We start from the raw sequence: 14695 nt of genomic DNA, 5'->3' as shown, positions 1-14695 counted from the left end.
ATTGTTGACAAAAGTATCTTCCATATATGGAATTGTCTATTTGCATTGGTAAAAAATCAATCTTTCTAAGAGTTTGAATTTCTGGGTCTTAATGACCCCATTGCTTTCACCCTACACAGAAAAAAATATTTAATTAAAATTCAGCTAGAAATCATGCACATAAAGGGAATGCTAGAGTTAGTGCATATTTACATGAGATATCATGTAAAATTACGTTACAATCGTGTAAATTTCTGCTAAGAGTCACGTAACCGGTTGGAGTCCATGATGGTTTTACGCGATGTCAATAAATTTTATTACGATTAGTTTATAAACAAATGAAATAACAAGGCTCGATATCAGTGTTGCGTCATAAAGACCATAATTAACGACAAAAAATAGGTAAATTTCAACATTTTTTTTCGGATTTTGACCACACGATTTTCACCCACAGTGCATTTATCAAGAAAATAAATCCATGTTCGGTCTTGTGCTAAGGTTGTGCTCTATTACCGCCGCCGCTCCGACTACCGGAGAACAGCATTGACTTGGGCTTACGGCTTATCGATCAACTCAACGGCGACCGACCGACCGCATGCACTGAAGAGTTACCTACCTGTCTGCCTACCTTTGCTTGGGTTGAGTGCTCAGCTGCTGAGCGACGACGCACCGCCGCCGTAGTCGTCGTCGTTGTCGTTGTCGCGGTCGTCGTACTCGGTCTCGTTGATATAACCGGCGTGCGTTGATCCTCCGGTCGTCAGTCGCGGTAGTTGGTACCTCGGATCAGGACGGTTCACCGAAAAACGAACCGGGCGCGCGGTCGAGATTGTGTGTTGTATTCCCGATTTTTTTGTGCAAATAGAGGAAGAGTTTTTTTTATCCCGACAGAAGGAAGAATAGCAATGTGGAAGTCGGTGGTCTGCGTGGCGTTGATCGGTGCCTTCGGGGCCGTCAGCGGAACGTCCAAGCTGCAGGAACGCTACAGCTGGCGCCAGTTGGACTTTGTGTTCCCGAACCAGCAGCTCAAACAGCAGGCCCTGGCCAGTGGGGACTACGTGCCGACCAACGGACTTCCGGTCGGAATCGAACGGTGGGAGAACAAGCTCTTTGTGTCCGTGCCAAGATGGAAGGATGGTAATTATCTGCGATTTTTTTTTTTGTTCGTCTCTACATGATCAAAGGACAATGTGTTTCCGAGTGAAGTTGGTGCGATCGTTGATCGAGAAAAAAAAAAATGGGAAAAAAACAAGAATCGGGGAAGAGACTGTCTTCGAACTATTGATCGTGATGTAATGAGGTTAATTGAAGAACGTGGTGATATCAAGGACACGAGATAATGGAAACGGAGCTGGGATGCATTACATGTGAAGCTCGAAAAAAAGCGTCCCGGGAATCGGTGAAAGGACACATATTTTAGAGTGAATTGGCATGAGTAGGTGAACCGGTGCCAGTGATTGTATCAAAATGGGCCATTTAGAGAGGTTGTTTATGGGATCCAGCGAAGACACTCTTAAGCGAATTGGATCAAGTGGCTCCTGATATGGGAAACGGACCGACCTTGGTGTGGCATTTTGCTAAAATATGTATCTGGAGTGGACAGTATTATCTACACATGTACTCTGATTGGTTGGGTGAACAATCATGGCGGATATTACAGCACTCTTTAATTGGGTTCGCGATTGTGACCGGTACACGAAATCAAAGTTTGCTTTTCATGTCCTGTAATCATGCAATAAAATTGGCTATGGCCTGATTGGACCCAGGAGAACACTGACTCTGTATATAATACTCAAATGTAAACACGTCTTGGATGCAGCTGGTTTCTTTTTTGTGGAAGATTGAACTCATAATTGTTGAATTTATAACTTAAAATAGTTGGTTGGAATTTCAATACCCATTTTTTTTATTTAAATATCGTTTTTCGTGACCTAAAATCGATTTAAACATGTGGAAGGTGATTCTTTGTGATTCGCGATTTTGTGAATTTGTGTGTTTGATGTTTCTAATTTTTATTTTTGAACATAGCTACACTTTTGTATTTTTCCAGGAAGCCCATTCAAAATACCAATTACTTAACCCTCTAATACCCAATCCCGCCTTTAGACGGGGTATAGTTTGAGCATTTTTGAAATTTTTGTTTCGTGGAAAATCTTTTTTTTAATATATTTTTGGCTGATATTTAGGACTGTTCTGTATATCTCAAAATGGTTTTTGGTGTATTTTTAAGCGTATATACAATTTTTAAAAATCATTGAAAAATTGATGTTTTAGTCACCTTTTAGAAGTCATTGTTTATTTTGTATTGAATCGCTACAATTAACATATTTTAATTTTTTCCCATATCATTCTATCCTTGTTTGATAGTTTAACCTTTTGGAGCCGATTTTATTCGCCGCTGTCGACGCAACCTCGCTGGTGTCGAACACGTTTGTTATGCTCGGTTTCATCGCCGGGTTCCGGCTCCAAAGGGTTAAGGGAATTGAATACACTCTAAAATTATTTTCCTTAAAATTACACGGAAAATAAAATTTTCTGTGAAAAAAAATGAAAATAATAATATTTCAACAATAATCATAAAATCTCAAAATGTTTTCATCTCAAAAAATCCGTTATCCAAATTGGCTTCCAGGAAAAATATAAAAGTGTGGGGATGTTCAAAAATAGAAATTAGAAAAATCAAAAACTAAAATTCACGAAATCGAGAATTAAAAAGAATCGTCTTCCAAAACAAGTTTAAATCGATTTTAGATGACGAAAAATGATATTTAGATCAAAATCAAAAATTTGGGTATTAGAGGGTTAAGATGAAAACATTTCGAGATTTTATGATTATTGTTAAAATATTTTTATTTCTTTTTTATGGAAATTTTCATTTTCCGAGTACTTAAAGGAAAACAATTCTAAAAAGCATCAAACTCCCTTTTACTCTTTTACTGTAATGAAATTATTAATACTTAAAACATGTATATTGTTGCAATTCAGTAAAAAAAGAAACAATGACATCTTAAAGGTGTCCAAAACTTCAATTTTTCAATTATTTTCATATAATGTATATATACGATATAATGGACACCAAAAATCATTTTTAGATAGACAGAACAGTGATAAAAAACAACCAAATATATAAAAGTTCTGATTGCCTAAGAAAGAAAAAAAATATAAGAATGCCCAAACTATACCCCGTCCAAAGTCCAATGCGGGATTAGGTATTACACGATCATTTTATTGATACAATTTAAAATATTGTAATATTTTATTTTTATGCTTGTTCATAATCACGTTTTACTTTTTTGCAAGAGTTTAAATCTATCGAAAAAAGTTTTTTCTGCATCCTTATATTAACACAGATATTTTTTGAATTCTTGCTTCCGAATTCCAAGAGCTTATTGATTTTGTTCATAGTACTCTACCAAAAAAAACTTTATGATTTTCTGCTGTTATAATTCTCGCAAATTATTTCGCCAGACAAAAGTTAGATTGTTTTTTTTTTTCTTTTTTTAATTGAAAACTTTTGCTTTTTAATATTTGTGCATGATTAATTCTACACTAAAAATCTTGTTGACAGCGTTCTTTTAAAATACCTTTGATACTTGAGCCAGTACATATTTCGTTAATGAAATCAATAATGGCATTTAAAAATGTAAGTTTTACAAAGCACATGAGTTTTCTCAGGAAGATACTATTATGGTTATCTGTCTATGAGTGTTGTCAACAATTTCTCTAGTTTTGAGTGAAACTCAAACTGGCTCATGATAGAGCGTCCACTGACTAAAGTTTAGCTCGAATTTTCATTGTTCATGGTTGAACTACTAGATTTTTTTCAAGTTTTTCTACTGTGCTCCAGACATTTTGTCAAAAACTTCAACACATTCTTATGGACGAATTTGTGTTGGATGTTTTGACAATTTATACAAAATTGTAATAGGGTACATTTCCAATTATTGCACACTTTAAAAACTTGCAAATAGTTGCACACTCCATGCTTTTCTTATGAGCTAGCTCAAATTTCTAAAAAAATATAAAAAATCCACATATTTGAAAAAAAAACTACGGAAATGTTATTCTGCAAACTTTTCCATAGATTCCATAGATCCCTTTTAGTGTCCCATTGAAATGCATCCCTGCCCATGGATTTCTTTAAAAATATCTCCAGATATACATTCAGGAATTTCCACTGGAATTTTCATTGGAACTTCTTCATGAGTTTTTCAATGTTTCAAATGATAACCATTGAAACTGGTGCACGGCATTCCTTAGATTTTTTTTTTTCAGATATTCCTCATGGAATTCCTTGAGGGATTTTATAGGAAATCTATTCAAGGATTGCTACCTAAAAACAAGTATGCATAGTTCAATGAATTTCTCCAACATTTCTGACGAAATTCGTCAAGATATCATCAGAGTTTGTTAGCCAAGAAACTTTTGATTTTTTTGAATTATTATAGAAATTCATCAAGAAAATTCCTTTATGAATTTCTCAAGGGCCTTATCTAGAAGTTTCTTAAAACATTTCACCCAAAGATGAACTTCCAGGATTTATTTTTTGCAGAGATTCCGAGATTCTTACAGAAACTCATGAGGGGTTTTCCTTTAGAAATTGAGATCGTTTTCCTGTTATAGAAATTCACAAGAGCATTTTCTGGAAGTTCCTCCAAGGATTTGTCCAAAAATTCATTCAGGTATTTCTCCATTTCTGATTTTTTTCAAATATTCTATCTGTAGAAATTATTCCATTATCTATTTCGTAGTACTTTTCATTGAATTGTTTCTATAAATACCTGTAGAGGTTTTCCAGTTCTCCCGGGTATTATTTATTCCAAAAAATCCTTCAAAATCTCACTGTTTTAATATCTTCAGTTGTTTTTTAAAGAATTCCTCCAGGATTTTTTATGGTTCTTGAAAGATGTCCCTCAGAAATGTATTCTGGTTGCAATTAAGGGATTTTATGTTCAAATCCCATCAGAAGTTAAATAAGAAATGTTTCATAGAAGTCCTTCAACGGTATATCCAGCATTTCTTCCAATAATTCCTTTAGAAAATCCTTCAGGAACCCCTCGTAAATTTATAAAAGATTTATTCAAAAAACTCCACCAGTATCTCTATTTGCAATTTCTGCAGACATCTTCTAAGACATTTCTTAGAACTTTCTCAAGAGATTTTTTTCCAGAAATCCCTTCAGAGTTTTGCCGCCTTAGAATAGCACTAGGACCTCCTGTTCCGAGGGTAAAAGGCCACCAAACAGGTAACCCCAATCCAAGGTGTCCGGCGATCCGTGCTGATGAATTAATGGTTGAGGGGGTTTAAAACATGCTCAATCTTTAACGGAGCCCGTGGCGTGGGTGGATCACATTTTTGGGTTGCGTTGCGGTAAATTTTAGTAATCAAAAGAAAATACTGTGGTCCTTATTACATTTTACGCCTTGTTGAAAGTGAAAGGTCTCGGTTTTAGGTGTGGCCGAGATGGACCTTGAAAAAGGAAAAATTGGGTTAGTATTCCTAATCTTTTATTCGGTGTTCACTGGTTTGAAAGTGAAAGGACTAGGGTCCCAATGCATGGCCAATATCGATATCATTTTTAGTCGTTCTCGTTAGGGGATCCGACTTCGAATGAAAAAGGACCGTGTTAAAAGCGGAACCTATCAATAAGAATCCTTCCTTACGATTAAGTTGAAAATGACTACTATGTCAAAACCGAATACTTTATAACTTCTCAATGGTGATAAAGTCATACGACATGCACTATTTTCCTAGGTTTTATCCTAGACATACATCTAGAAATTGACTATGAGATAACTTTGGGAAATGCTTCACTAAAAATCCTTAAAACTAGAAATCCTTAAAACAAAAATATCACCAGGAGTTTTTAGGAAATTGCTTGAGGCAATCTACCAATATTTCTCCAGTCAGTTTAACATCATTTCTGAAAAAACTTCCGAAAAATCTCTGGAGGAATGTCTGAAAAATGTCTGCAGGAATGTCCAAAGATATCTCAGGAGATTTTTGTAATAGAACCGCAAGAACAATGCTTTAAAAAGATTGCTTGTTGGTATTTCTGCAGACTTCACTGAGTTTTTGAGGAACAACTTTCGAAGCAATCCTTGTAGGATTTGTAAAGAATTTTCCAGAAGAGATTTTTTAAGAAAATCCCTTACAGAAATTTCTAAAATTATGAAGAAATCTTTGGGGATAAAAATATCGCCCCTAACGAATCTCAGAAAGAATCTCAGATGGAATTTCTGAGGAGTTCCGTGATCAGAAAGGCGGACTTTGCCCTAAAGTGTTCTTTTTATTGTATGAGTACACTTTAGCGAAACTCCATATTCAGGTAGGGATTTTTGATAGTAAGGAAATCGTCAGTTAAATCCCTTTAAACATGTCAAGAAGTACTTCTGAGTGAATCTCTGGAGGAATATCCAAAGAAATTCAAGGAAAATACTTGAAGGAATTCCAGAAGGAATTGTTTAAGAACTTCATAGAGAAATTTCTCGTTTAATTCTTAGTGGAAATTCTGAAAAAAAAAAATAGAAGAAATCCAGAAGACAACAATCCCTAGAAAAAACTCTTGAGATATTTTTAAAGAAATTTCCGTCTTCTAGAAAGTATTTTTGAACTCATTTTGAAGCAAATTTTGAAATTTTCGCTCCCCTATGCTTAATCGATGCCAAATTAGGTTCTGATTATCCTAACAAAATTACAGCTCATTCGGATCAAATTTGATTGAGCACACTCCATTTAAAGATTGTATGAAAATTACTATGGGAAAGTCAAACTTTCATTTGCACAAGTTGAAACTTTTTCCCATGTTGCGTTTAAAATGAAACTAATGTGCAGAGTGTCTGAAATCTCATGTATACATCAATGAGACAGTGTGCCATGCGCTTGTTTGAAATGCGTTTCAAGCAAATTTGTGTGATTTGAGATCATAGCATGCTCATGAAAAATCTAGTGTACGTGCCTCAATGAGACGTCTCGTGAGACTCGTCTCATTGAGATGTTTGTCAGTTAGGAACAAATTGCACCGAGGCCATTTAAGAGGCCCTGATTAGGTCTTGTAAACCTGATCTCACCTCGGATTTAAGACAGAAATATCGAGATCGATGATTTTCCGGGAATTCAATTAATGGGCTCGATAATTCGAACGAAATATCTAGATTATTTGGAGTTCTAATAAATTTTGATTGTATTAATTCAAATGGCTGGGGGTACGTTGCCACGAAATGTATAATCTTCTTTAGGAGCCATGTCAAGCACATCACTCGGGCGTACTACAGGTTCAGCGTGCTTGTTTGTGTAATATGGACTCATGGATGTTTAGTACGTTACTGGGGAAGAGGTCCCTACCAAGATTGTTCCTCTTATTCCACTATTCACTATCCAAAAATAAACTCTGGCTGCATCAAAACTGCCCCTGCATACTTTTAAACCACCCCGGAAAACGTTAACCCGCAACCATAGCTGGATATCTTCCAGATATTCCATCGTAGTGAAGATTGCGATAGGAAATCGAACCGGTGCACCGCGGTGATGTTGGGCAAATAACAAATTGTATGGTCCACTGCACGAATTTATACTGGCCTGCTTACTCTTACACGAAATTTGACGTTTGAGAGGTATCGGCACCTCATTCCCTGTTGTGCATTTGGACGAGTCGGACGTGTGCTCCGTATCTCACCACGCGATAGCCTTTAAACAAGTAGAGTTTTTTCCCCCGCAATTGCGGAAGGTTTTTTATATCGTGCGTTCTCCTGCTTGTGCGAAGTGTAGTGTCGCAAGGTGGTATCCAGCGCAACGCGGAAGCGAGGTGCTTGCATCATCGTACATCAAGGTCAAGGAATAATCGCATCCAAAAGTCATCATTATCGCCATCATCAGCCCCTCCGTCAACAAAGAGGACGGCGGCGACGGGTGCGAAGGCAGACGCGACGGACAGCTTTACCATCTGCCTGCCTGATAAATATCTACCTGCTCCGGTCAGATAAGTATCACTCTTTCGATACACTCTTTTGTCTGCCCAATTTGTTTTGATCGCTTTTGTCAATTGTATCCCCAGTCCACATTCGACCACGTGCTTTTTTTTGACATCCATTACAGTGGTTCCCAAACTACTGTATACGGGTAAGGGTGTACAAACTGTAAATAACAGAACTTTTTTTTTTTTTGTTTTTTTTTATTAGCTATTTTTTCCTTTTTTTTTCAATACCGTATTTTTGCATCCTACAGGGTGCGCTAAAATAATCATAAGAATTGAATTCGTATATTATTAGTACAAGTTTTTTTTTTTTTTTTTTTTTTGCTTTATTTTTTTTTATATATTATTAACATTGTTTGGTTTACAAACCAAACAGTTGTCGTCCTAAGGAAGAAAGTGCACTGTAAATACTTTAAGGTTTTTTCTCTTCCTCTTTGCACTTTTGAGTTATTTTTCATAAATTTGTTTCCACATGGAAGATTCGATTGGAGGCGAAACGCCTCCTAATGATATCATTGCTCGTACGCGGTTTTATCAGCCATCTTCGCCTGGACCTTGGGTTGTCTATTTCCGGCGCAAATGCAAACCATTGAATATGCTTTCGATTTCTCGAGAGCTGACGCGTAAGTATCCTGGGACCGTTGTTCACCAAGTGAAAGCATCCAAGCTGCGTGTTACCGCACCTAGCTACAAAGCAGCAAATGAAATTGCTCAACACGAAGCGTTTACTGTTGAATACGCGGTCTATGTGCCAGCACGAGAAGTGGAGGTGGAGGGGAAGATCCTCGACGAAATGCTGACATGTGAGGACATCAAGACCGGCTTTGGTCGATTCAAAAATAGGTCAATTCCTGATGTGGCTATCCTAGACTGTAAACGCTTATCTAAGGTTTCCATGGAAGGAAATAAAAAGGTGTACTCGCCTTCAGCGTTTTTTCGAGTGACTTTTCCAGGTTCCGTCCTCCCGGAATTTGTTGTAATTGATGGTGGTTTTTACCCAGTGCATCTTTTTAGGCCGAAGGTTTTTAATTGTACCAAATGCAAGCAGTTTGGTCACAGTGATAGCTTTTGCGACAACAAGCCCCGTTGTGGCAAATGCAACCAAGCTCATTTGGAGGACTCTTGCACACAGGAAGCGGAAAAATGTAGCTACTGTGACGGAGATCCACACGACTTGCAAGTTTGCCCGGCTTACAAAAGACGCATTCGAAATGAGAGTCGCTCTATCATAAAGCGCTCCAAACAGACATATGCGGAGATGGTGAAATCTTTTAAAACACCAGATTCCGTGTCTGAATCAGCTGTCCCAGTTGAAAATCCCTATCAGGAGTTGTCTTCCGATGATCAGGACGATGGCGAAACTGATGAGGGTGGATCTCTTTCGGAGGTACACGCACCTGGAAAAAGGAAGTCATCATCTTCCCCGGGATTGCGCCGAAAGGTCTTTTTAAAGTCTTCCCTCAAAAGTTTGCCTAATGTTAAAGGAGACGGGGTAAACTTAAAAACTCCGAAGAATCAGGTTCCTCTAGCTTCAGATCCATGTTGTAGCAAGAACCTGTCACCCCCGTCTCCGCCTGTTAAATACACTTCAAAGAGAAATAATCGACAAGGTAGCAAGAAAAAAGCTACCAAAGTTCCTCGCAGTTCAAGCAAGCCTCCTAGACCCAAGCGAGGACTGTTTACTTTTAGGGTTCTCGTGGATCGCTTATATAATGCCCTCAGCCTTCCAGAAACATTTAGAGGCATTATTGATATGTTTATACCTACAGTAGAAGAATATCTTCGGAATCTGACACAATCATGGCCCCTCCTTGCTGCGATCATATCTTTCGATGGATAATTCATCAAGTGAGGTACAAGATATGATCACTGTGCTACAGTGGAACTGTCATAGTCTAAAACCTAAATTAGACCTGTTTAAGTTTTTGATTCACAACTCTGATTGTGATATATTTGCCCTTTGTGAAACATGGCTTTCTTCTGAAGATGAACTCAACTTCCACGATTTTAACATTATACGCCAGGATAGAGATGACCATTATGGGGGAGTTCTTTTGGGGATCAAAAAGACTTACTCATTTTATAGAATTCCAATCGCGACTCATCCTGGCGTAGAAATCGTCGCTTGCCAAATAAACGTAAAGGGTAAAGAACTTTGCGTAGCTTCCGTTTACATTCCTCCAAGAATTTCAATTAACCGCCGTCATCTTTGGAATGCGGTTTCTGCACTATCACATCCAGTTTTAATTCTGGGTGATATGAACGCGCATGGTACAGGGTGGGGCGAACCATATGACGATAATAGAGCGGCCGTTTTCTATGATTTGTGCGACGATTTCAATTTGAACATTTTAAATACAGGTGAAGTGACACGTATTGCATCTGACGGCAAAGAAAGTCGTCTCGACCTATCACTGGGGTCAAGTTCACTATCATTCGATTGCTTGTGGAAGGTAATCGAGGATCCTCATGGTAGTGATCACTTACCCATTATAACCACCATAAAGCATAATAGTGAAAGGTCAGACCATCCAATTCAGGTTCCTTTTGACCTCACAAGGAATATCGATTGGCAAAAGTATGCAGAAGCGGTATCTTTTGGCATCGAATCATTCAATCCCCTCCCACCTTTGGATGAGTATCGATTCCTGTCTGAACTGATATATAAGAGTGCATTAGAATCACAAAAACGACGTGTTCCAAGTGCAACCTTCAAAAGAAGACCAGCCACACTAGGCTGGGATGATGATTGCACCCAGTTGTATCTTAAAAAATCTGATGCTTTCAAAACTTTTCGTAGGCACGGTACCTCAGATCTTTATCAAGAGTACGCAAAGCTCGAAAGACAGCTGAGAAACCTGCTGAAAGCGAAGAAGCGTAGTTATTGGCGACACTTCATTGAGGGTCTCTCAAGAGAAACTTCAATGACAACGCTTTGGAGAGTGGCTCGCAACATGCGAAACCGCTCTTCTTCTAATGAGAGTGACGAATACTCCAACCGTTGGATATTCAGCTTCGCGAAAAAGGTCTGCCCAGACTCAGTCCCAGCACAACCGATTTCTTGGGAAACATCCCCAAGAGACGGTTCTCTGGACAGACCCTTCACTATGCTGGAACTTTCTATGGCTCTTCTTTCATCAAACAATTCCGCTCCGGGAAGCGATATGATAAAGTTCAATCTTCTAAAGAATCTCCCAGATATCGCGAAAAGACGATTACTGGACCTGTTCAACTCATTCATGGAGAACAACATCGTTCCGCATGAATGGAGACAGGTCAAAGTAATAGCTATTCAAAAGCCTGGTAAACCAGCGTCTGATCATAATTCATACCGCCCAATTGCTATGTTATCATGTTTAAGGAAATTGTTGGAAAAAATGATCCTATCACGACTCGATCATTGGGTCGAATCGAATAACTTGCTTTCAAATACACAGTTCGGGTTTCGCAAGGGCAAAGGAACAAACGATTGTCTAGCGTTGCTTTCAACAGATATTCAACTGGCCTTTGCGGAAAAGGAGCAACTGGCTTCAGTTTTCTTGGATATTAAGGGCGCCTTTGATTCAGTTTCCATAGGAATATTGTCAGAAAAACTGCGCAATAGTGGACTTCCAGGAATTTTGAATAATTTCTTGTATAATTTGTTGTCAGAAAAACATATGAGTTTCAATCTCGGACAACTGACAACTTCCAGAATTAGTTACATGGGCCTACCCCAAGGCTCATGTTTAAGTCCCTTGCTTTATAATTTTTACGTGAAAGACATTGATAGTTGCTTGGAAGGACAATGCACGCTAAGACAACTTGCAGATGATGCTGTGGTTTCTCTAAAAGGCCCACATGCAGAAATGTTGCAAAGACCATTGCAAAATTCTCTAAATAATCTGTCAATCTGGGCAAGAGATTTAGGGATCGAGTTTGCTCCGCAAAAAACTCAATTGGTTGTGTTTTCTAGAAAGCGGAACCCAGCCCAACTGAAACTCAATCTTTTGGGAATAGAAATCGACCAGTCTTTGACTTCGAAATACCTTGGGGTCTGGTTTGATTCAAAAGGCACTTGGGGTACCCAAATCAAGTATTTGGTGCAAAAATGTCAACAAAGGATCAATTTTCTACGCACAATTACCGGAACATGGTGGGGTGCTCACCCGGAAGACCTCATAAAACTTTACAAAACGACTATTCTCTCTGTTATTGAGTATGGCTCTTTCTGCTTCCACTCAGCAGCAAACTGCCACCTAATAAAGTTGGAACGAATTCAATACCGTTGTTTGCGTATTGCTCTCGGCTGTATGCACTCAACGCATAATGCGAGCCTTGAGGTCCTGGCAGGGGTGAAACCTCTCCAGAACCGATTCTGGGAGCTCTCGCTAAGGTTACTTATCAAGTGTGGAGTGAGCAACACACTTGTCATTGAAAACTTCGAAGAAATGCTCAGTCTGAACACTCAATCAAAATTCATGAGAATCTATCTGTTCTACATGTCATCTGACATAAGCCTACCAAGTTATAATCCTCCCCGTGTACACTTCACTAATGACAGTACCTCTGTTAAATACGATCTGTCCATGAAACAAGCTATTCATGGAATACCAGATCAACTTCGATGTATATCTATTCCTCGCATTTTTAACGAAAAGTACCAAAATGTCAATTCCTGTAAGAGATTTTTCACTGATGGGTCTCGCATAAATGGATCCACTGGTTTCGGTGTCTTCAATGAAAATTTCACCGCCTTCCGCAAACTTCAGGAACCTTGTTCGGTTTATGTTGCTGAGCTGGCAGCAATCAATTTCGCTTTGGGGATGATTTCAAACATGCCCGTAGACCATTTCTTCATCTTCTCGGATAGCCTTAGTTCGATTGAGGCACTCCGGTCGATGAAACCTGTAAAACATCCATCTTACTTTCTTACAAAAATAAGGGAGCAGATGGGTGCACTGGTCGAAAGATCATACAAGATTACCTTTGTATGGGTCCCCTCACATTGCTCAATTTATGGCAATGAGAAGGCGGACTCTCTCGCAAAGGTGGGCGCACAGGAAGGTGAGATCTATGATAGAAGAATTTCACATGATGAATTTTTCCATTTTGTTCGCCAGAGTTCTCTTCAAAGTTGGCAAAATGATTGGCGAGATGGCCAGCTGGGACGGTGGTTACATTCCATTATTCCTAATGTTTCTTTGCGAGTGTGGTGGTATGGTCTGGATGTAAGTCGCAATTTCATTCGCGTGATGTCAAGACTTATGTCCAACCATTACTCGCTAGACGCGCATTTACACAGGATTAACCTCGCGTTGAGCAATGTTTGTACTAAGTGCGGTTCCGGTTATGATGACATCGACCACGTAGTTTGGCAATGCCCGGATAATGATGCCTCCAGAGCGCTACTTTTGGATACCCTTGAGGCCCGAGGTAGACAACCCTTTGTTCTTGTGAGAGATGTGTTGGGGACCCGCGATGTCACATACATGGGATGTATTTTCGACTTTCTTCGCTCTGCTGGTATAAAAGTTTAATTTGCTTGTGTTTTCTTCTCCAGTTTTTTTTTCTCTGTTTTGTCCTCTTTGTGTTACCAAGCTGCTCCTGGCCATCCGGAAGACCAAGTCCCACAACAAGTTGGTACCAACACCACAAGGCACCGAATACGCTAGCAAGATGCGATTCACCCCCGGATGAGCAGCAGTGAAACCTTTGGCCCAATCCTTACCCTGTCCATCCCTCAAAATGTGACCTTCTAACCTCGAGCTGCCACGAGTACCCTGGCTTCCACCCATTACTAACAGATATCATTAAAAAGTTATTACTCTGTATAATGTATACTATTAAGTACAAAGAAAGATCCTCGGCTCCGTAAAGCGTTATACGCGATTGAGCCCCAAATAAACGAACTAGATAAAAAAAAAAAAAAAAGGTATCGGCACCGCTCAAGCTTCAAATTTTCTGTGAGAGTATGCAGGCCAGCATAAATTCGTGCAGTGAACCATAGCTCGCATCGATTGTCTCATTGAGATGTCTCATTGAGATGTCTCATTGAGACTCGCAATGCTAATGTGATGTGCACCAACATCGCGAGTCTCAAGCTCAAGGAATTTTCATGTGCTCATAGCCAACTTTTCTCAAGCTCGTATTGAGATATGTGCGTACAGATACTCTGCTAATGTGGATTCGTATAGCTGACATTGCAATCTTTCACATTGCCGAAGACACCACTCACGTGAAACATACAGAAAATTTGCTATTCATAAAAATGTATCATTATCTCCTTCTCATTCTTTCCTTCGGCGTCGGTCCATAAAGCCGTCCTTGCCCTCAAAAAAAATTTGAGGGCAATGTTTACAAATCGTATGAGAATTCGATGAGGTTAGGTTTTTGATGCAAGCCTCTATAGAAAAGATTGCAGCGCAGATGTCAAAACGAAAATGTGATGGTATGCAGTACCAGCGTGGACAGCGATGCTCATTGTTGGCTAGGTGATAAATTAGGCCAGAAATAAAAGACAGGAATTATCAAACTATCTATCTGCTATCGTTCGACAACCCGAAACTTTTAAACCCATTGGGGCCACAAACTATGTAGACTCTTAGGGGGGAGGGTGGTCATTCATAGGTTTCACCGTTTCACTGCTACTGTTGATTGTTGTACATATTCTCGTTCTGTCACTTTGAATTGCAAAATTGTGCTTTGGCCTACTAGGCAAAATTTTCCTCACGCAGTGTTCCCATAAAGCAAAAATAAACATCTTTC

General features: G+C 39.0%; 1 protein-coding gene across 1 annotated transcript in view; it reads left to right on the top strand.

Annotated features, from left to right (window-relative positions):
* The first annotated feature begins 664 nt into the window (after window positions 1-664).
* LOC134285050 (protein yellow-like) overlaps window positions 665-14695 on the top strand; it is a 34640-nt gene continuing 20609 nt past the window's right edge. Inside the window, exon 1 of the mRNA XM_062845019.1 lies at window positions 665-1113. Coding sequence (XP_062701003.1) covers window positions 882-1113 — 232 coding nt within the window. The 5' untranslated portion in view covers window positions 665-881. The remainder of the gene's footprint in view (window positions 1114-14695) is intronic.

This window comes from Aedes albopictus, chromosome 1 (assembly GCF_035046485.1).
Source record: "Aedes albopictus strain Foshan chromosome 1, AalbF5, whole genome shotgun sequence".
Classification (NCBI taxonomy): domain Eukaryota; kingdom Metazoa; phylum Arthropoda; class Insecta; order Diptera; family Culicidae; genus Aedes; species Aedes albopictus.
This window is presented reverse-complemented; position numbering and strand designations above follow the sequence as displayed.